Source organism: Mustela lutreola, chromosome 10 (assembly GCF_030435805.1).
Source record: "Mustela lutreola isolate mMusLut2 chromosome 10, mMusLut2.pri, whole genome shotgun sequence".
Classification (NCBI taxonomy): domain Eukaryota; kingdom Metazoa; phylum Chordata; class Mammalia; order Carnivora; family Mustelidae; genus Mustela; species Mustela lutreola.
In genome coordinates this window covers 17,862,115-17,885,023 of record NC_081299.1, presented here as the reverse complement: position 1 = coordinate 17,885,023, position 22,909 = coordinate 17,862,115, and the positions used below count along the sequence as shown (strand labels likewise).

General features: G+C 41.6%; 1 protein-coding gene across 17 annotated transcripts in view; it reads right to left on the bottom strand.

The window, feature by feature from the left end:
* The window catches only part of SRRM1 (serine and arginine repetitive matrix 1), a 30,534-nt gene extending 17,713 nt beyond the window's left edge, over positions 1 to 12,821 (bottom strand). For 6 of the 17 annotated variants that reach the window (XM_059135518.1, XM_059135523.1, XM_059135522.1 and 3 more), the window contains exons 1-9: positions 12,664 to 12,821; positions 9,920 to 10,009; positions 9,536 to 9,658; positions 7,250 to 7,420; positions 6,012 to 6,127; positions 4,517 to 4,720; positions 3,840 to 4,034; positions 3,438 to 3,557; positions 1,367 to 1,641 (exon numbers count right to left, since the gene is read on the bottom strand). In XM_059135518.1, coding sequence (XP_058991501.1) covers positions 1,367 to 1,641; positions 3,438 to 3,557; positions 3,840 to 4,034; positions 4,517 to 4,720; positions 6,012 to 6,127; positions 7,250 to 7,420; positions 9,536 to 9,658; positions 9,920 to 10,009; positions 12,664 to 12,684 — 1,315 coding nt within the window. In that variant the 5' untranslated portion in view covers positions 12,685 to 12,821. Of the gene's footprint in view, positions 1 to 1,366; positions 1,642 to 3,437; positions 3,558 to 3,839; positions 4,035 to 4,516; positions 4,721 to 6,011; positions 6,128 to 7,249; positions 7,421 to 9,121; positions 9,252 to 9,535; positions 9,659 to 9,919; positions 10,010 to 12,286; positions 12,427 to 12,663 lie in introns of those variants that run through there. The other 11 variants (XM_059135520.1, XM_059135525.1, XM_059135521.1 and 8 more) reach the window with 5 other exon arrangements.
* Between the last annotated feature and the right edge of the window lie 10,088 nt (positions 12,822 to 22,909).

The following is a 22,909-nucleotide window of genomic DNA, read 5'->3' as shown; positions in this document are numbered from 1 at the left end:
TTAATTCTTAGCAATCTATTTTAACAAAGATTCAGTCCTCCTGTTCAGATAATTTTATTACTCTTTGGCTATAATGCAAATAGAAAAATCCTAACGATGTGTTTTTATAAAATAAAAGGTGGAAACTTTTGTAATATTTTGTCACTAGAGAGCTTTCTGGCTCCAGATAAAGGGGGAAAAAAATCAGAAATGCAAACTACCTCATAGAAATAGAAAACATTGGTTAGGAAGTGGGCATCAGATTTGGACATGGTGGCTGGAAACTACTGAAGCTGTCCTAATTTTGAACAAAAGGACAGGAGGTTATGAAAGTAAGTGACCGTAAGGCCCCCTCTCATACTTAAAGTAAGTCTGAACCTGGAAGACCCAAACATCATCCAGCTATATTTAATGATACGGTCACTACATTAAATTGTTAAAATTCAGAAAATAATCTACATATTACTCTTTACAGATTAGCCTTATCTGCCAGTACCCCAACACTCTGATGGCTTCTCTATATCTCAATAAACAGTCAGAACTGTGCCCATCCCCGTTTTCTTTTTCTAACCTGAAAATTTAGATGTGATCAGAACAAGCCTGGTACAGCTCAACCTACAGACTGCTTCTCAAAAACCAATTTCTACAGCAGCTTTCAGGATTTCCCCTCCCCCACTACTCACCCTTTAGGCTATCATCTCAGCCCTAAACACCAGAGGCCCAATGCAAACAGATCCTACTGCTTTTCTCCTTGTGTATTTATGCTAAAAGAATAGCTCCCAATATGCCACAACCCTCACTCAGACCAGTACACATTCTACTTGCCTGGCAGGATCACAGATCATAAATTCCTCAGAAATCCATCTGCAGAATAAACCAAGGACAACACTCAGAAGAACCCTGCCTAGAGCCTAAACTAAAAAACAAATCAGCTTTTAAGAGGACACCTTGTTCTTCCCTATGTGGCCAAGAAAGAATTAAAACAGAATATGAAGTTCTCAAGTAAGATATCAAACAAAAAAATCTCCAGGGAAAAAAAAGCTAACTAGTCTCATAGTAATAAAATGATCCCTTAACATGACAACACAAACTTTGATAAGTCACCCCAACTCAGCCCACGGGCAGGTCATGTATTTCTCCACCTACTTGCTGCCAGAGGGCAACTGCTAAAAACAAAACACATTTACACGTAAGCTATTTCAACAAACCCCAAGAACTTAAAGCAGGAAAGAAAAGGTGATAAGCAAATTTACAGAGTATCACATACACAAATATTACCCAGCTACTTCACACTCTGAAGGGAGAAGGGGCAGCAACAACTGACTGGGCACTTTGTAGCCAAACGAAGAACAAATGAACATACTGTTTTTATGCTTCTGATTTTTACCTTTACCTGAAGTTCTCCCTGGAGAGACAGAAACACGACTTTTTCTTGTACGGTTTGACTGCTGGGGTGTTGGGGAATGACGAGTTTTTGGCGGTGGAGTTGCTGGAGGTGATGGCCTATGCCTTCGCCTGGGAGGACTCGCTGAAGGAGATAACCTACGAGTTTTTCGAGGGGGGCTGGATGTCCTCTTAGGAGGCTTCTTTGGCGGTGACCGGGAACGAGACGAGGAGGATGATGAGCTACTTCCAGACAAGGATGCTGATGAACGCCTTCTTCTGTGGAATAAGTATTCACATTCATTAACTGCATATTTGTCAAAAATGACCTTAAAGGTTATGTACAGTTTACACAAAAATACAGCTATTTTTATCCAACTTTTGAGTTTATGTAGCTAAGCATATAAGTAAGTTTAAAAAAAAAAAAAAAAATGGGAAACAAAACCACAACCTAGGACAGGAAACAGCTAGTTCTGAGACTAAATGTGGGTAACTTATTCTGGTAAGCGCTTCCATCTGAGTTGTCTTTCCAGTTATGTCACATTGAGTGCTAGTCTCTTCCTTCCTTAGGAAAATCACCACTGTTTGGAGTTTGCATTCAAAATTTGGGTGGCAAAGTATTTTCCATTTAATAGCACAATGTCAAACAACCTTTAGGTTGCATTTTTTTAAAAAAACATGTGCAGCAGGGTTAGGAATTCATTTAGCTACATAAACTTAGAAGCAGGGGCCTCTCGAATTCTGCGGCAAATCTGTGGTAAGTTCTGTTGCAATTATGTGTACCTGCAGAATTCACCTTTGGCGGAAGAATTCCTGAGAACCTGAAAAAAAGGAAACCCTACCTTAAGTGTGAGATAAAAACTGGCTGAAAGGGAATCTTACACAATCTGCAAAATATTTTGACTGCTAAATGGCTCAGTAAGCACAATTAAAACATGCTGTTTGCAAAACTCCAATATAAGAAATAGCTGTTTCCACTAATCTTGTATTAGAAAGCACCAGCATTACTTTTCTCCTATAAAATAACCAATTTTAGAAAAGCGTGATGCCTAAATCAACTGACCATTTACGCCGTTAGTCTGTCAGTAGTTAAAAACCAAGTATATCATTTTTAGCAGTAGTCATCAAAATGTTTCACTGTATCACAACAACGCCCTCCCCAAATGTTATCTTTTGAAAAAATACGGGACTCTGAAAAACCTGACTGCAGAAACAAAAAATCATGGAGCTCATTATTTCCCCTCTGTATATCCAAGAGATTCATACCCCTGTAAAAATCTCAAAGACCCAAATACAAAAACTTCCACGCTAAGTATAATCTGAAGCACAATCATCACAGCTCCTTCCAAGGAGGTAAAGAAGGCTCAAAACTCTGCTACCAGTGCACCAGGCCTCCACTTTAGGCAGATTTGCTAAAAGGGACAGATACAAACATTTTTCCTCATGCCAATTTTAAAATGATCTTTAAACACAGAACATTCGTACTGACAGGGTTACTTCTATGTCTAATCTCTTCAATAATACCTAGACCTCAAACTGCTAAAAATTGGCTATATCCACGAGATGGGATTATGGGTAACGTTCCCGTTGTTACTTGTTTAAAATTTTGTAAACACTCGTTTTTATGAGAAAGAAAACATTTAAAGCAAAAACGTAATTGCAAAAAGGTTATTTTAATATTGGCTAAAAGTAGCTTAATGGCTCTGTGGTCATCTGCTTTTCAAAAGCCAGTGATAACGAAAAACCAAAGGAAGAGTGAGGGTGGCAAATTCCCTCATCCCTAGGAGATCTTGGAGTCTAAAAGGTAAGTTAACACAAAGTATCAGTAAAATGGTCATTTGTTTTCCCCCAACACTGCATTATGTTTTTGTGGCAATTAAACCTCAAATGAGAGGCTCTTTCGAAGGCATCACCTAGTATCACTCACGAGCTTTTTATTCCATGGGGACATTAATTCAAACACTACTAGCCTAAAGCAAATGCGGTGCACTTTCATTTACTGACACTTCCAAATTTAAAAAGAAAAAAAGAAAAGGAAAGAAAGGAAAAAGAACAAGAAAAAAGAAAGCCCTCACCGTCTCACTGGAGATCTACTCCTTCTATGCCTGGGTGGAGGTGGCATTCGTCTTGGTGGGCTTCTTCTTCGAGGAGATGGCCGCCTTCTCGGACTTGGCCTCCTTCTAGGTGAGTATGATCTGCCATAACAAACAGAATTAGAGCCTGAATAAACGAGAACAAGGGAAGAATTCCTTGACCGCTTTCTCAACAGCTGTATTTTTAAAATGGACTTCAAGGCATACAGTTTTCCATTTATGTAGAGATTTTTATGGTGCACAGAAAATGTCCTCAAATTCTCTCTGTAGGTCCAAAGAATAACATTTGTACTAAATGCTCTCTCTTGCTCTGAAATTACTTATCTAATTCTACCCAGAAAGTAGCATGTAAAACCCAAGATCTGTATCAATCCTGAAGCTCACCTTGATCGGGATCTATGACGTCGCCTAGGTCGAGTATGAGAAGGAGAGCGAGACCGTGTCCGGGATCTTGATTTGGAACGTGACCGAGATCTTGGTCGGGTCTTCTCCTTCTCTTTTTCTTTTTTGGAATTTTTCTCTGGAGAAGTTTCTTTAGGCTCTGGTACAGGTTCAGGTTTGGGAACTTTCAGGATGTCACTGTAGAAAAAAAAAAGCTGATTTTTTTCCCTTCTGCAGTTCAGACTCCCAAGTCATAATACAATGATGTAATAAGGTTATGTTTCTCTTTAAAATGTTTTCAAAATCCATGAAGACTTCTCCTTAGCTCCAAAAAGATATATACACATCAGTGAAAGTTAAAGAGCAACCAACAATTCTAACCACATACATTTTTAAGAGTATACAGTTGTCCACAGTATTGGGGAAAAAAAGCAACTCACAATATATAAAATCTCAAGAAACAATACAACCAGCCAATAGCACTGGTCATCTTTAGGGTCCTTTACTAAAACTTTCCTGTAGAGCTAGAATCTTTTCAAAAAGCTGATTTTATGATTTAAAAAATATAAAAGGGAAATAATCAAGTGATTCTGTATTTGTAACTCAGAGCTATTCTATTGGCAGTCAGTGAGCAATAGCCTAAAACTGTGATACTTATAAATGAATTTTCATGTACTTGCCTAGTAGAAGTGGCCTCTTGTACTGAAGGTTCTTTTACTTTCACTGATGGTTCTGGGAGCTCTGGAGTTTTTTCCTTCTTTTCTGGAGCAGGGGAAGGACTCCGGCTCTTGGTTCTGTGACGGGGAGATCGAGAATGACTGCGCTTTCTCTCTCTCCTGACAGGGGAAGATCGTCTTCTAGGGGAAGGAGATCTGGATTTGCGTCTAGGATGAAAGTAATGTTTTTAAAGTTTTGTATCATGTGGATTGGGAGAGGGTCAAAGGGGAAAGTGTGAATTAATCTTTTTAAATACAACACTGCTCTTTACACCTGAGAAATTCTTTATAAAAATAAGGTATCCTGTCAGCTTAACAGGGGAAGGGCCAAAAGAAAACCAGGAAGGCAAACAAACAAAGGGTAACAACATTTTCTGGTATTCCAGTTGTAAGAGGAAAGCATTGACCTAGGACTCTAGATTTAGATTCTTAATCATTCCCAGAGATGAGGAGACCAAAGACCTACTTTTCAGAGGAAGAGGATGCTTGAAAGTAAAGAGATATTCCATGATAACAACTCAAACCCAAACAGCTTAGAGGCAGACAGCTCCCACCACAGAGTCTGTCAGGTAGTCTAGGAATTCCAGAAAAATGAATAGTACCATTAAAGTAATGGGCTCTTTGGAAGAGAAGAGAAATACGTCAAACCTATGGAGCCTTTTTGAAAAAGGAGAAGTCCCCTTTCCTTTACAATGGCTTCCCTAACTTGATATCAAACAGCAAATCTGGTTCATCAATAGCCAAGTAGTTATCAGAGTGATGTGCTTAATTCTAAAAACAGTACTTCTTCCCTGAAAAGGAGGTTTTAATATCAAATATACAAATTAAAATGAACAAAGAAATTTCCTCCTCCCTTTACTAATTCAAAAGATTTATGCAAAAAAATTACCAGAACTCTAACAATGAAAAGCCTAGTAGAATTCTCACCTTTCACCACAAATACAGTAGAAGCTGAGTCGTGGGTTTAAAAATGGAAACCTAACCATAGCCTCATTGGAAGAAGAAGAAAACAAATAAATGATCTGTTTTGGGTTCAATACAACCATCTAAGAAAAGCAGAACAGGGAATTAGGCAAGTATAATATGAATAGCTAATGGGCACAGATTTCTAATAAAAAGGAAAGAAAAGAAGTAGAATAGATTAAAACAATTAAATGCCGTATTTAAACAAATCCAATATGGAAGGCAAGTCTAGATTATGATTTAAGAATTAAGACTTGTATAATTCATCAGGACTTTAGAGATAATTATCGTCAAAGGATCAAACTCAAACAAAACAAGTATTTTAGCCCACACACAAGCCTTAGTCCACCGTGAAAATTGCAGAAAATGGAAGAAATTCTCTGAATAGTGCTATTAGCTTCCTTTTTAACTATGGAACGTTCTAGACACAGAATACTAACTTTACTAACATACCTAATGTTTGCATAACATTAGGTATATGTGTGTTGTAACATACCTTCTTGGGCTTCGAGACCTCTCCCTTTTTTCTCTGCTGCTTTCTTTTTCTTCCTTATCCCTCTTATCCTTGTCTTCATCTTGCTTTTTCATAGAAGCCAACTTTTCTTGTTCAATCTGCAATGATCAAGTTTTCAAAGTAAACATAGCTGAACATTTGAGATCAACAAACAAACTGAAGACTTTACACCCTTGATAAATACCAATGCTATAAATCACTTAATTGGCCTCTGCTTTTCAACAAGACTATTCTTAAGTTTACTTTAAAAAAAAAAAGAATCATTTTCGGTGCACCTGGGTGGCTCAGTTGGTTAAGCCACTGCCTTCGGCTCAGGCCGTGATCCTGGGGTCCCGGAATCAAGTCCCACATCAGGTTCCCAGCTCCACAGGGAGTCTGTTTTCTCCCTCTGACCTTCTCCCCTCTCATGCTCTCTCTCTCACTCTTAAACAAATGAAATCTTTAAAAAAAATTTTTTTTTCACTTTCATCTTACTCTTTGGTGATTTAATATACACTGCTCATGTGAAGAACCTGTGCTTACCTTTTACATTGTTATTAAAGTTCAAATTTTCTTCTGAGCTAGAAGTATGCACATATTAAGAAAAAATTTATCAGGCGCCTATGTGGCTCAGTCAGTTAAGCGTCCACCTTCAGCTCTCATCATGATCCCAGGCTCCTGAGAAGGAGTCCCACATAGGGCTACTTGCTAACTGGGGAGTCTGCTTCTCCCTCTGTCTGTCATTCCCTCTTCCTGCCACTCTCCACTGTGCACCCAGAGGTGCATTACTCGCTTCCTGACAAAATGTTAAAGAAAAATGTATTTGCCCAATTACTGGGCTCTGGAAAAATGACATTTTACTGAAAGATTTTACTTATTCCAGGGAGAGAAAGCAGGCTCATACACATGGAGAGGAAAGAGCAAAGGGAGATGGTGAGGGAGAGAAGCAGATACCCTGCTGCACACGAAACCCCACTGGGCTGGATCCCACGACCATGAGCTCATGACCTGAGCCAAAACCAAGAGCTGGGATGCTCAACCTACTGAGCCTCCCAGGAACCCTGGAAAATGACATTTTCAACTCAATGTCTGGGCTGGGGTTCGGTGGAAGGAGTGGAGAATCAAAGTGTATGTTTGAATATATTACAGCAAAGCAGAACAACATGCTGATCCTAGCTCTAAGTCATATAAAATTTAAAAGTGTCTCTCTCAACATTACAGAAAAGTAAAAAGGCTATTACTTGTCTCTGTTTTATTTCTTCTTTCTTCAGTTCTAGAAAAGCAGAAGGGATTCCAGCGATGTTTTCTTGCGCACTTAAGAGGAGGGGCCACAGTTCTCCCATAAATTCTCTAGCATTTTTTCCATTCAAAAACCCAGTCAGGTTGATTTGCATCATTTTGGAGTCTGGATTCTGCAAAAAGACATGACAGGAAGAGAAACAGGTTACTTCAAAACAAGCCAACCAACCAACCTAAAACTCATTAAATTAGTATTTTTTAAGTCTACCATAGGGGCTTAAATACATATATATTCTTTACTATTTAAAAAAATATTTCTCCCTAACAGCTTTTCAGCAATATAATCTCTAGCACAATTACCAAATTCTCTCTCTCACTCTACCAAAAGCATCAGAGCAGCCTATTAATCCTCTGTGGATTTCCTAAGTATTTTTAGACTATGTGGCTGTTAGTGGGTCTTATGTTTACTAACTTTAAAAACCATCATAAACATCCACAAATTCCTGTATTTACTAAGAAGGAAAATGTTTGCTTGCCTGGGAATTTTCCCCCAATGAGAAACTGAAAAAGTACATAAACTGTTCACTTCTCTAACACTATGAAACAGCTTTCTATAAAATATCTACCATCCAGTTATGAAAACTAACAAGGTTATGCATGCACTCTGTAACTTTTGAAGACTAAGCTGAAAGCCTGAATTCTACATAAGGAAAATCTATTTTAACAATGCCTGAAATTCTCAACTGTCCACAAAGGGCTAAGAGGTCAAGTTTTCTCAAAAATAACTGGGTTTTTAAATGCTAAATCTGTTGTTCAAGCAACAAGGTCCATATAACAAGCACAGCTCAATAGCACAAAGCAAGTACAGATTCCAGGTGTCTTCAGTTTCTTCTTGGAACCTTGGGGGTTTGGAATCGCCAAGTCCCCTGTAGAGAAAGATGTTCCCTTGGCTTGCTTCCGACTCCCTACTGCAACTCAACCACCTTGAGTTTAATGTTATATCATTTATCTAAATTGCAAAAGACGAACAAGCAATAATGAGTACACAACCACAAAAAAAGAAAAGATTGTTTAAAAAAGTTCTAAACTTTAATCTCATGCTCACTACAAGGGGAATACTACCAGATACTTAGGTTTTAAAAAAGCACTAAAATACAAATCAGTAAAGCATTTCTCCAATAAAATCTATCTTTAATATTTTAAAAACGGTTTCCCACGTTCCTGGTTTTCTAAATAAAATGTATACATTTTATAGGAAGTGCTTTCTTAAAATTAATCTTTAAAAATACTCAAACAAATGTAATTACCAAATTATTTTAAAAATAGAAATACCTTATCAGTTGAAATGCCAACTGTTCTGTCAAAACACAAGGGCGAACTCTTTGGGAAAAGGATTAATGTAGAGGTAAATTCACATTGGTATATTTGCCAAAAGGTCATATGGTACATCTTACTATCCTTTGGGTTGTTGTGGCAAAATAACAAACTATCTCATAATAAAACTGTTTCTAAACATTAATTCTATCATCATATTATCTCATGAATGAAGAAGAAAGGAATAACTATATTAACTGTCTCTAATAATGCTTCCAATTTATTTCAGTCTGAAGTTTAAGCATAATGTAAACAAAAAAATCTGCCTAAAATGTTAATTGATGACCAGCTGACATGCAGCTACAACTAAAGACTTCAGTTACTTGGATTATTTTAAAAACAATATCCAATCAAATCAGAATTGCCCCTCATGCTTCACATAAACGTCCATCTCATAATAGTATTTTTAAAGAGCAGTGTATAGATTTACCCAATTGCTCTTTCCTGTGTTTTTTTTTTTTGTTGTTGTTGTTGATGTTCGGCCACTTTACACAACTCACCTCCAAACACACACTGCATCATCAAGGGAGTTGGGTCAGAGCGACATTGGGACACTCACTCTGCTGTGACCTAATAAGGTGATGGTGCTATACTTCAGACGCAAGGAATAACTTCCATTTTGGTTCAGGCCTTTTAAATCATAAATCACATTATCATTAGAAAATTGCTGTCAAAGTAACTTAACATGTAACAGCAAAATTACAAACAATAAGTTTGATTTTTCACCTGTGTAGCTTTCAAAACTATGTACCTTCACTAAACTTCCAGGCTTAATAGTTGTTTACAAAGTGAATTCTTTTCACAACAAACATTGTAAAATAACCCTCCTATATTTGTACTCCATAGAAAAATCGTTTTCCATAGATTCACAAAATTATGTCACATATTCAGAAGAGCCATTTGTATATTATTACCTTCACTTCCAGCTGGTTGAATATAAACTCAATCACAACATCATCTTCAAACCCAAGGATTTCCGTTACTCGTTTTGTTATCCAAGGCTTTATAACCTCCAAATTTACTTTGCTCATGTCCACCTGATAAAACATGCAAGAAATTCTTGAGTACAAGGTTCATAATTCTAAAAGAAAGCTCACTTAAGAATTCTGTCCAACCAAATTCCTTTTCAACTTATGAAATTTTTTGATGTAGCATGGTACAAAATGGCTCATTCTTGTGTGGTTATGCTAATCTGCATGCACTATTGCTAAAAAGTGGAAAATGTTTAATTAAAACAGTCCCAAAATATCTGAATCAACTGTGCCATAAAGGTGCAAAAACAGTTTTATCCAGAATACCTTTTTTTCTAGGCATTCTGCAAATTTCAGCTGCTTCAGTAGCTTCTTCTGTTTATTGCTGAACCGATTATCCTGCTCTGCACTTGTTCCCTGCAGAAAAAGAAACACATTTTAATTAAGAGTTCAAAGTTAAATGCTTACTTTTTAGCAGCTAATGATGGCTATGACCTTTACAGAAGAAAACAGTGATCAAGTAAATAAAAACACCACAGCTAACCACCATAGTAGAATGTATACTCTTTTCCCAACGAAGCTAAAAGTTTAAAAAACTTGATGTATTTTAAAATACAAGCTCACTGTAACAAATCAACCAATACAGCTGTTTATAACATAGTTAGCACCTCCCCCACAAAAAAGTTTGATGTATATCTTTTTAAACTTTTTTCTAAGTTAAAAGACTTTTAAGGTTTTTTGTATAAATAAGAACACACTGAAATATTTACTAAATATGTACTTCCAAACAAGACCACTAAATTTCATCCTCTTGTGACAACCAGTAAGTAGCATGCTTACAGAATTACTGTGGCAACACGTATAAACAGGGTGAAAAGGAAAAAGAAAATCACCCTAGGACTGTTTTCACAACTTGAAGAACTTGGAATGCAGGAAAAATACAGGTTTACCTTAATTAACTCACTCAATTTCAGCAATAACTTTGGAAAAACAAGGGCTTACAAATACTATTTGAGACCATTAAGTGATCGCTAATTAGTCTGCATTTATTTGGCCATTACAACTGGACCAATAACAAAAATAAATGGCTACATGATGTGAAATCTACTGACTGCACTAAACTGGCCAATGTCCCTTGGAAAATGATCAAGAACCTGGATCATTACTGGAAGGTAAAGAACCTGGATTAGAACCCCAATTCTGCCACTACTTAAGCCATATAATTCAAAAGAAGTTCCTTAACCTCTTTGAGAACGGTTCCTTACTTGCCAAAATCTACTTTGCAAGGGTTGCGTATCTCAAAAATAACGTACGTAAAGTAACTCGCATATGGCAGAAATTCAGCAAATGAAAGCTATCATTTCTATCTGGACTGAAAAATTCAGTTTACTATCTGGCTGGCTATACTAACAAGGTAACTCCCTAAATTCTTTTAACTTGGAGTTTAAATCCAGCCAACTCCTCTACGCAATTATAGGTAGTATATAAAAACACGCACCCTTTGCTTCCAAATTTTTACTAACACCAAAAGCAAATGTTATTATAAAAATTTATTGACCACCTTTTTTCCTATGGAACTCCTTTCCATTGGAAATAACCGCCAACAGAAATAAAAAAATAGGCCTTTGTGTCAAAATACTACATTTGGATCATGGGACTATTGAGTACTCACTACAAAATATTTTGATGGAAATTAAAAAACGAATTCATCAACAGAATGAAAATCTGATAAACTCTCAATTGAAACTATCATTACAGAAATAACTACAGTATCATTTGCAAAGGATAGGAACAAACATTGCTTATTTTAAGTAGGTGCTTAGAATAATCTGGCCACTTTTGGTGAAAAATAAGTTGGCACAATTAAATTCAATTAAAGAATTTCAATATTGGCTTTAGAATGGCAAGAATTATGTTCTTTAAAAAGTCTTGGTCTTCCCCCTCTTCCAACTTTCCCTTGAAAAACACGCAAACCGAGAATTATATGCTCCAGGGAGTGGAAAGAGCCAACCAACGTTACATAAAGTATAAATTTCTACCAAAACCACTGGTCTCTCTATGCGGTCCCTCTGCATCAAAAAGCATTCGCAAACTCTAGTCCTTAGTGTCACTTTCCACCCACCTAAATCTCTACGAGGCAATCATTTCCTACAGGAGTGGAATATGGCACAAACAGGTTCCAGCAGTCCCAGCCTGAGAAACTCTGGGCCCTGGGCACCAACTTCGACGCCTGCAGGTGCTGGGCGCGCAGCCCGGGGAGAACCTAGGTAAGAGGCCCCTTTCCTCCAGTGCACTTCAAAAGAGTAAAACAAGCGCGGGGCGGGGGGTGGGGGCGGGGGAGACACCGGTTTGCGGTAAAGAGAGTTGATCCCCCCCTTGTCCCGGCCCCTATACACGTGCACACTTTGTGTTGCACCCGTTGCCCTTAGAGAGTCTCAGATTCAAACATTCCAACTACCTATTATCCGAGTTCCCCTCCCTAAAGGAATATTAAATTGGGCGGGAGTTCCCGCGAACTCTGACCCCGCGCCTTCGCAAAGACTTAGGACCAGGAGGGAGAACGGGGGAGGGGGGGAGTCGGCGCTGCTCTCTCAAGAAAAGCCGCTGAACGCCGTTTCCTGTCCTCCCTCACAAGCTTTCCTGGGGCGGTACCCCCAAAACCGTACTCTCCAGGATCCTCCCGCCGCCAGTCACCTCAGAGCTTCCCTTCGGCCTCCCCCCAGGGACTTCCTCCTCGCGGCCCAACTAGGCCCCAGGACCCGGCGGCGCGCGCAGCTCGGCCTGCAGGCCCCACCAGGCAGGCGGGCGGCGGGGTACCGCTCCGGCTCATTCCCGCCGCCATTTTCCGGCGACCGTCGCTGCCGCGTAGGGGGGACGATCCCGGAGGAGGAGACTGCGCAGGGGCGCACCGGTCTCCGCCGCAGGGCAGGGGGGAGCGTCCGCTGGCACGAAAGATCATCAGGATATTCGAAGCCTCCCCTCGCTGACCACACCGTCCCGAGTTTAGGCCCCCTGCTGGGCCTCACCGATGAGCCCCTCACCTCACCCCAGATCCCCGCGCTTCTACTTACGCGGAAGAATCCCGCGTCCATCTTGCTGCCTCGCTCGGAGATCGCTCCCTATCCCAAGATACACCGCGCCGCCGCGACGGAGGGCGGGACCGGCAGGGAAAGCCGAGCGCCGGGACGCAACGCGCGCCGCTCCACCCGCCCCTTCAGCCGACACGAGGCCGCGCCTGCTCAGTGAGGTGAGCACCCGCCACGCGTGCGCACGCGCGCCCAAGGGGGCGGGCTCCTGCGGTCTCCGAGGCTCCCAAGTAGCCAGTCCGGGAGGAGAGTCTCGCGATCGCAGCCAATGAAAACAAGAGAGAGTGTCGTCGGGTCGCCCCGCCCTGCGAATCCTTTTGTGGCGCTGGATCAGCCTTGTTCGCGCAGCGTGACTTGACCCATCCTCCGACCCGTAGTGGAGGAGGCCTCCCGCCCCGGGGGTTCCATGGAGCGATTGAAGAGAAAGGCTGTTACCTCAGAGTGACGCGGGCGAGGCGGCTCGCGCGCGGAAGAGAGCCTGCCGGCCTCTCGTGTCCTCGTAAAACTTGTGGTTGTGTTGCTTTTACGAGTTATTAAGCTCGACTCTAAAGCAGCAGAGCTGTATAGTATGAATGAAGTCCGCCCTGTGGCCGTTCCCTGGGCAGGCCCGCATCTTCACAGTGCTCATTCGTTGGGGGAGGAGGCTGAAAATGCCGGGGAGAGGAGTTCCGGCTTCGGCCGCGGGGCAGGAAGCGGGCGAGAGAACGGTGGCCTTGAGCCTGGGCGCGGGTCTGGTGGGCCCCCCTGCCGCCTCGGCGCCCTGCTCTGGCCCAGAGGGCCTCCAAATCGCATGCAGGGCGCCACATTGGTGTCCCTCTGGCCATATTTCATAAAGTTACCCCCCCCCCCCCCACATACACACACACGCAGGCACTCCCGCTCGCTCCTCCCTTCCCTTCAGGCACCCCACTCCATCCTGTGTATTTGTTCATCCCCGCGGCTCTAAGTACCGGTTCGATGCCGACAGCTTCATGGACCTCTAGCTCAGACTTCTCTCCCCACCTTTAACTTGTACAGGCAGCGTCCTGCTGGACATTCCCACTTGGGTTGACATCACAAATTTAACCAGTCCAGGGACTGGACTGATTCCTACCCTTCTCTCCCTCCCTCCCCGCACACCCCAGAATACCCATCTGCTCCTCCCAGTCTGCTGCCTAAGTTGATGGCTACTTTTCCTTTGTTTAGGACACAAGCCTTGATGTCCTTCTCATCTTTTCTTTCCCTTCCATCCCACTTCCAGACTACCCGGAAACCCACACAGCCCTCATCTTTTGCCTCAATTTCTGCACCGGCTTCCTAACTGGTCTCCCTGCTTCCGCCCTTGCCACTCAGTATCTGTTCTAAACGCAGCAGACTGACCCTATTAGAAAACCTTAGACATGTCACTCCTAAGCTCAAAATCCAAATCCCTCTCTTTTCCCACAACAAAGGCTAAAATTCTACCTGATGCTCCTCTGCTGCTTCTTTCATTTCCTCCTTGGCACCCTAGCACTCCTCACTGCTTGGACTTCCTAAGCTTGCTCTTGCCTCAAGACCTTTGCCTAGAATGCTCTACTCCCAGATACATACCTGGCAAATTTCAAGGTTTTGCTTAAGTATCACCAAGTCAATGGGGTCTACTCTGCCTGTTCCACTGGAAATGCTTATACACCCTCTCTGTACTCCTGATGCCTCTTAACTACTTTTTTTTTTTCATACCATTAACCACCCTATAATACTTACCTATTTTTAATGTTTGTTTCTTTTTTTTTTTTTTTTTAAGATTTTATTTATTTGACAGAGATCCCAAATAGGCAGAGAGGCAGGCAGAGAGAGAGGGGGGGGGGGGAAGCAAGCTCCCTGCTGAGCAGAGAGCCCCATGCGGGGCTCAATCCCAGGACCCTGACATCGTGACCCTAGCCAAAGGCAGAGGCTTAACCCACTGAGCCACCCAGGTGCCCCTTTAATGTTTGTTTGTTATATGTACCTCACACTACAATGTAAACTCCTTCAAGTCAGGGCATTTGTCTTTTTTTGCTCACTGATGTGTCTTTAGCAGAACGGTGTCTGGCACATAGTAGAGGCTCAATGAAATTTATTGAATGAACAGCTTTGTCAGGGGGTCAAAGATGGGGAAGTGACTGGCTTCCACAGAACACGCGAGTTGACCAGATGGAACTATGAAATCATAGTGCGCCACATCTCACTGATGTTTCTCACTGGTTCTGATCAGTCATTGTGTTTTTTATCTTTTCTTTGCGGTCTCTACCCTTTTGCTGCCAATCCCATAAATGTTGGCTTTCCTTGCAGTTCTGTCATTGACCCCTTTTACTTTTCACTCAAAAAAGATGACCTATCTGTCCTTTCTTGGTTTCAATGACCAGTTCATCTCCCAAACCTATTTATCACAGACACAGCTCTGCCCCAGAACTTTATGTGCAACTTCTTATTACAATCACTTGGGATGTCCTGTAGACACCTCACACTCAACATGTCCCAAACTGAATTTATCTTCTTTCACTTGCCTCAACCCTCTATGTTTCCCATTCTCCGTAAACGAGCCTACCTTTCTCCCTGTCATCATTCTTCTGTCTTCTTCATACTCTACAACCACCAGATCTTGCCTTTCATTTCTGTTGCCTGCCTTCTAGCCCCATTGTCTCTTTAATTTAATTTGGATTGCCATCTGGATCATTGCAGCAACAACCGATTAACCATTTACCCTTCCTTCAGGGTTGATATCTCAACCCTATATTGAGAGTTATTCTCTTTTTTAAAAAGTTTTATTTATTTGAGAGAGCGAGAGCATGAGCACGAGCAGCGGGAGGGGCAGAGGGAAAGAGATAGCAGACTCCCCACGGAGGGCAGAGCCGAACTCGCACTCAGGGCTCCATCCCAGGACCCTGAGATCATGCCCTGAGCCAAACTCAGATGCTTAACTGACTGAGCCATCTAGGTGCCCCTCAAGAGTTATTTTCTAAGATAATAATCTTGATCCTTTTGATCCCCAACTTAAAACCTTTCTGTGGCTCCCCATTGTCCTCTGGATAAAGCCTAAGCTAGTTACTGTGGTTTAAAAATCCCTTATGATTTTTTACTGCTCCCTCTTTCAGACTCTTCACAAGGACCAATCCTCTCCGTGCACACATCCTCCACTTCTAAGCCACAGCCACACTGAAGTACAGATGTGGTCTAGTTAAGAACAGGTTAGGTTTCAAAGTCAGTTTCTTGTCTGTATGTTGGTAAACCTAAACTTACGGAGAGGTGACTCAAATATCACTTCCTGAAACAAGCCCTTTTCTGACTAGTCTTCTGCAAACAGCAGGACACTCTCCCCACTCACTCTATCTTACCTTGCTTTATTCTTTCTTCACAGCACTCGATCGTAGTTGACATTGTTATCTAGTTTGCTTACATGCTTATTGTTTTTGCCCCCATTAAAAATAACAATGAAACTTCATGAATTTCTTATTCATCATTAAAGCCTTAGTGTCTAGAACAGTATCTGGCACATTCTTGGAGCTCAATAAATATTTGTTGAATGAGTGTATGAGTAAAAGGATCAGTCACCAAAGGCATTTCTACTAATGAGTGAGTCTGTTCTTTGAAATAGTATAGCCATTTATTCTATCAGGAAGTATCCACATTGAAAAATCTGCTGAGCAGATAAGCCTTCTCCCTATACATGCAGGGGAGGATCCTTGGCAGTGAAGGTATTTGCTTCTGCTCATTTTGACACTGTGTAGATCAAAATGGGTCTTAAAGCCAAGGAGCCATCCCCAGTGAGCCACTGGTGGCTCTTTGCTAGGTCTGGTCTTTAAGTCCTCAAGTAAGTCCTGAGGCTCAAAAAGCTAACGGGCAGCCAACCTTGTTGTTGATCCTTCAGGCACAGATTCCAAGATCTCTCCAAGTCATCAACTGCTTTTCCTCATTGCTTGTTGATTACTGTTGATGGTGGACGTGTTCCACCTGCTGCCACTATCCTCTGTCCTTTAGAGTCACGGTGACTTAACACAACTATCCCTTAGGCAAGTGCACTTTTTGTAACTCTCTCACCCCTTACAGCTTTTGTTCTCATCCCCACGTCCATCTCTGTCTTTTGCTTCTTTCCTTCAGCTCTGCTTTTGTGTTTCCTAGATAAAACAGAATAACAATCTTCGTAAAATATCTCAAAAACCCAGCACAAATTTACTGAGCAAGCTACGGACTAAAATAATCCCATAACTGAAATGAAAATGCCTGATGGACAAAAGCTGCTGCATTTTGCTCTGGAAGGTGTCTTTGAGCACATCGGTGTGCGTGTTTGTTATCTGTTGCTGAATAACCCCCCAAATTTCGCAACTTGAAACAATAAACATGAGTCATCACCCACTCTTTCTGTGCCCCAGCAACCTGGAATGGCTTCTTTGGATAGTTCTGGTTCAAGGTCTTTCAAAAGAATGTATTCAAGATATTGGCCTAGATTATAGTCACCTGGGCCTGGAAGGACCTTCCAAGAAGGTCCACTCACATGGCTGTTGGCATAAGGCCTCAGGTTCTTGCCACATTGGCCCCTTCGTAAGCTGCTTGGGTACCTTCATGGCATGGCAGGTGGCTTCCCCCAGAGTGAATGATCCAAAAGAGAGCAAGACAGAAGCCATGGTTCTTTTAAGACCTAACTTAAGAAGTCATACACCATAGTCTCCACACTATCCTATTAGTTACACAGGTTACCTGTATTCAGTGTTAGAGGGGACTGCACGAGGGTGTGAATACTACTAGGTGAGAACCTTTGGGGGTCACCTTGGAGGCTGGTTACCAGCATAAGTATTTGAAAGTTGAAAATATAAGGGCACCTGGCTGGCTCAGTCAGAAGAGCATGTGACTCGTGATATCTGGCCCATATTTGGGTGCAGAGATTCCTTAAAATAAATAAATAAAATTAACAAGAAAACAAAAGATGTAAGTGTAAGAGTTTGTATGCTTTCAGATTTAGAAAAGACCATGTTTTTTCTCTCTCCTCAGAACCTTTCCACATATTCTGTCCACTTGATCTAGAACCTCTGTTCCCTTCCTTCCAGCCTTTGCTTTCTCTTCCCCATCTAGTCTGTCTACTTTTAATCCTTTTAACTAACCAGCTCTGATTCTCCTCAAGGGTTTAGTTTACGTGTTGTTACCTCTTCCAGGAAGCATTTCTGGTTAGTGGGACTTAATACTTACCATCTGAGAATCTTTTAGGGGACTGCTGAGCCCCCCAAACCCCTAGGCCCAGATCTTTGCAAACAGGCTCCTTGAATTCTATTTATTAGCATATTTCCACTATATTCTAATTATGTACATGCTCATCTCCTCTCCTGTGCCCCTTCCCCCACCCCAACGCACACAACTTTTTTGAAGGCGGAACTGTGTCTCCTCTCTTTATCATCAGCACCCAAACCAGAGTTTGGCAAATGATAAGTTCCAAGTATATGTGCAACACACACACACTTTGGCCAAGGGCACAGCAGCTGAGTGTTAAAAAACAATATTCTGCCAAAGCTGAAAATTTCCATCATAGAATAAACTTTTGGATACAAGAATAAACTTTTATCATGCTCTCTCTCTCTCTTTTTTGCTCTCTCCCTCTCAAATAAATAAATAATATCTTTAAAGAAATTTAATAAGGGAGCCTATGGCTCGGTGGGTTAAGCCTCTGCCTTCGGCTCAGGTCACGATCTCAGGGTCCTGGGATCAAGCCCTGCATTGGGCTCTCTGCTCGGTGGGGAGCTGCTTCCCCCCTCTCTCTACCCACCTCTCTGCCTACTTGTGATCTCTCTCTCTCTCTGTCAAATAAATAAACAAAATCTTTAAAAAATTTAATAGTCAAATTTTTAGTAAATTAAGTCTGGTATTCTAGTACAGGGATACCAGCTTCTTGGCACTGCTGTGTTCCCGCATTCACCATACCGCACATTTTTATTTTACGGTTGCTAATATTTGCAATACACTTTTATTTACTTCTTCTCCACTCTATAAGAATCAGATTCACTATGAGGTCAACAATAGGAAGGCCAGCAATCTCTTGGCAATAAAGGAAAATAAAAGCTTAGTTGAATTGATCACTAAAGAAAGAGCTGTCGAACTCAAAGATTTCTAGCTGTTTTTGCATATACAAATATCAAATATGTAAGACAGGGGAGCCGCAATCTGGGATTTCCAGACGCTCCCCTTTCCAGTCTTATAGCAAGATTCACTAGATGGCGATCAATCCTTTCAGAAAAAAGTAAACAATGACAAAGACACTGTACAGTGGTTTGGTGGTTTTTTTACTGAGCCCTGACTCTGTGCTCACTACGGGGGTTCCTGGAGAGAGTAAGGGATACAGGGATGTTTAAGACAGTCCTCAGGGAGCTTATAATATGGTCAGAAAGATAATAGCCACAGGCAAATAGAACAACAGAAAAATGTACTTGCCTGTTTTGCTCTTCATCCTATAGAAAGGTCCCCCGCAGATGTTACATTCAGGCACTGTGTTGGCTTATTTTTAGAAGAGCTGGAAGAACAATGGAGATACCCATCAGAGGGGGAACGAGGGACCGTAATTGGCAGAATTATCTTTTTCTATTCCTATCTACATTCCCTTGTACTTAAGTGACCGTATCTTTTTATGGAGGACCTCATAATACTAGCATTTACCGTATCAGAAAATATATTACGCCAACCTTTATATTAGTGCTTTAAACACGTTAGATAATTCAGTCTTCACAAACATGTTATAGGACCTTTTTCTCTGTTGGTGCCTGCAGTTCTTGGTAATGCCACTGGAAGAAAGAATGAAGAGGGAGACCAAACAGCCTGGTGGGCAGCAAAGCAAGGTTTCATGAACGTTAGCAAAGTAATGGTACAAAGCTGTGGGGGTCGGAGAGTACCTGGGAGATTTGGCACTGAAGTTTGTAAGTGTAGGGGTTTTTATGGGCTTGTTGACAGGCTGTTTTAATTTGATTAGTCCTTCCTGCCATCCAATCAGGTTTTTGTCCCCTATCTACCTTATGGGAAAGGGTTGAGGGCGCCTTCCAGGGTGGCGTAAAATCCTTTTAAGGGTGGTTTCTTTCTTTCTTTCTTTTTTTTTTTTTTTTTTTAAGATTTTATTTATTTATTTGACAGAGAGACACAGTGAGAGAGGTAACACAAGCAGGGGCAATAGGAGAGGGAGAAGCAGGCTTCCGCTGAGCAGAGAGCCGGATGCAGGGCTCGAGCTCAGGATGCTTGAGCCGAAGGTGCTTAACAACTGAGCCACCCAGGCGCCCCAAGGGTGGTTTCCATCTCCTCCCTACATCTTGATGTGGCCTTCTGTGGCCATGTGCAAGTCAAGGAGAGAAGCTTCGGAGTAAACCCACCTTGCTCACACCTTGGTCTTGTACTTCTAGCCTCCCAAATGGTGGGGAAATAAATTTCTGTAGTTTGAATCACCGAGTCAGTGACAGTCTGTTACAGCAATTCTTGAAAATTCATACATCATTGTTATCCCAATTTTTTAAATGAGCAAAATGAGCCCCAGGAAAGAGAAGTTAGTTTCCTAAAATTATACAGCCAGCTACAACAGAACTCCCTTTCAGGCTTTGGTCTATCTGCTGAGGGTTAAGACCACAACATTATAAATGGCTTGACATTTATGTAGGTGTTAAGCAAACAGCCAGAGGAGGAATGTAGACAGATCTTATCCTATTGGTGAAAGAGCAAATAAGACTTCCATATTCTGGGGCGCCTGGGTGGCTCAGTGTGCTAAAGCCTCTGCCTTCGGCTCCAGTCACGATCTCAGGCTCCTGGGATTGAGCCCCACATCAGGATCTCTGCTCAGCAGGGAGCCTGCTTCCCTTCCTCTCCCTCTGTCTGCCTCTGCCTCTCTGCCTACTTGTGATCTCTCTCTCTCTCTGTCAAATAAATAAAATCTTAAAAAAAAAAAAAAAAAAAAGACTTCCTTATTCTGGTCAGCAAATGCCTTCCAGTCTATGCCCAAACACAGGTGAAAGAAAGGGACAGCCGGAGGGGCTTGGGTGAGTTTTCTTTAACTGGGGCCCAGGACCATTCTGGCAACAGTAGCCTTAAGTCGTTCCTGATTCAAATCATTCTTGACTTCATTTAAAAATAAGCAACAACTTTTGTTATTCTGAATGATCTTTTTTGTCTATCTTCCACACCCAAATTCCCTAGCTGGGCAGGGTCCTTATGACCTTGTCTTGTAAAACGAGAGACATTGTCTAGCTGGCTAGAGACCAGATGGGAACCAGTCAGCAAACATAAAATTTGGTTCACATACTTTCCTTTTGTGGCCCCGTGGAATTACTGAGGGACTGTCGCTCAGTAGGCTGTGAGCACGAGAAAAAGATCCTTAGGCGAGTAGGCGAGTTGTAGTGCGTGAATATATGAATTGTGACTTGTCACCTGCAGACCCTCACCACAAGGAACTCTGAAGAGAGTTCTGTAGGCCGAAAGGAAATTATAGCATTTAGATATTTGGATCTATAGGACAAAAGGAAGAATACTGGGAATGGTAAATAAGTGATAAATACTTAAAAAGCCAACTTTTGGTTCTTTTCCTAAATCTTTACGTGTCAATTGACTTTTTTTTTTTTTAAAGATTTACTTATTTATTCTAGGCAGGGTGGGGGAGAGAGATCAGGGGGAGGGCACAGAGGGAGAAGGAGAGAGAGAATCTCAACCAGACTTCCCACTGAGCACAGAGACCCATGTGGGGCTCATCTCAAGACCCCAAGGTCATGACCTGAGCCAAAATCAATCAAGAGTAGGACACTCAACGCAGTGAGCCACCCAGGCACCCCAATGTCAATTGACTTTAGAGCAAAAATAATAACAATGTAATTTGGGGTCTTTTTAAGATATGTAGATGTAATATATGTGCTAATTATGGCACAAAGGACAGTAACAGTGTACATGGATGGAATTGTGCCCTTGTGGACATGTCAATCTTCTCCAAATGGAAGTTATTTTAAATTCCAGTAGAGTTAACATACCGTGTTATATAAGCTTTAGGTGTACAATATAGTCATTCAGCCATTCTGTACATTTCTCAGTGCTCATCATGATAAGTGTTCTGGATCCCCTTCAACTATTTCACTCACCCCCCACCTGCCTCCCCTCTGGTAATTGCCAGTGTGCTCTCTATAGTTGAGAGTCTGTTTTTCAGGGGGACCTGGATGGCACAGTCAATTAAACATCTGACTCTTGATTTTGGCTTGGGTCATGATCTTGGGGTCCTGGGATGGAGCCCTGCTTTGGCTCTGGGCTCAGCAGGGAGACTGCTTGAGATTCTCTCTCCCTCTACCCCTCTCCCACTTGTGCACGTGCACGCACACGCGATCTCTCTCTCTCTCTCTTGCCCGCTCAAACAAATAGATAAATAAAATCTTTTAAGAAGAGAGAGTCTGTTTTTCATTTGTTATGTTTCTTATATCCCATATATAAGTGAAATCATATGGTGTCTGTATTTCTCTGACTCTTCACTTAAGCATTATACCCTCTAGTGCCCAATGATGGCCTCGTGCTGCACTCTAGCCCTTTGCCCCCAATTTAAGTTTAGAAATTACTAACTTCAGTAATAACTGAATTGCTGGTTTTCTCAACAGCTGTTCAAAATGTTAATAAAAGTTTTGTTGTATGGTAAAAACAACCACCACCTACCCAAACGGGAAGGTTGGCGTTTGTTGCAAATGGCAAGATGTATTTTTATCTACTTGAGATTTATTTTCATCTCCCATTAAATTCCAATAAAAATTCAAAAGGAATTTTTGAGGAACTTGCAGTCTGATGCAATAATTTTTATAAAGACAAATATCCAAGAATAGCCAAGATACTCCTAAGGAGAAATTTAGGATAGGAGGCCTGTCCCCACTGTATTAATTAAGAAAATGTAGTTATCTGTGCAGCGATTGATAAACTCATCAAAGAAGTACAACACTGTAGAAAAAGACCCACATGTATCTGAAAACTTGGTATAAGATAGAGGTGTCATCGCAGATCCTGGGGAGTGGGACTGAGACAATTCGTCATGCACCTGGGGGAAAAAGAAATTGGAACCATACCTCACTCTACCCACAAGTCCATTTCCAATGATGAAACCCTTGCAAGTGAAAGGTGAAACTTGAAAGAAAGAGAGAGAAAGAAAGAAAGGGAAAGGGAAGGAAAGGAAAGAAAAGGAGAGAAAGAAAGGAAGAAAGAAAGAAAGAAAGAAAGAAAGAAAGAAAGAAAGAAAGAAAGAAAGAAAGAAGAAAGAAAG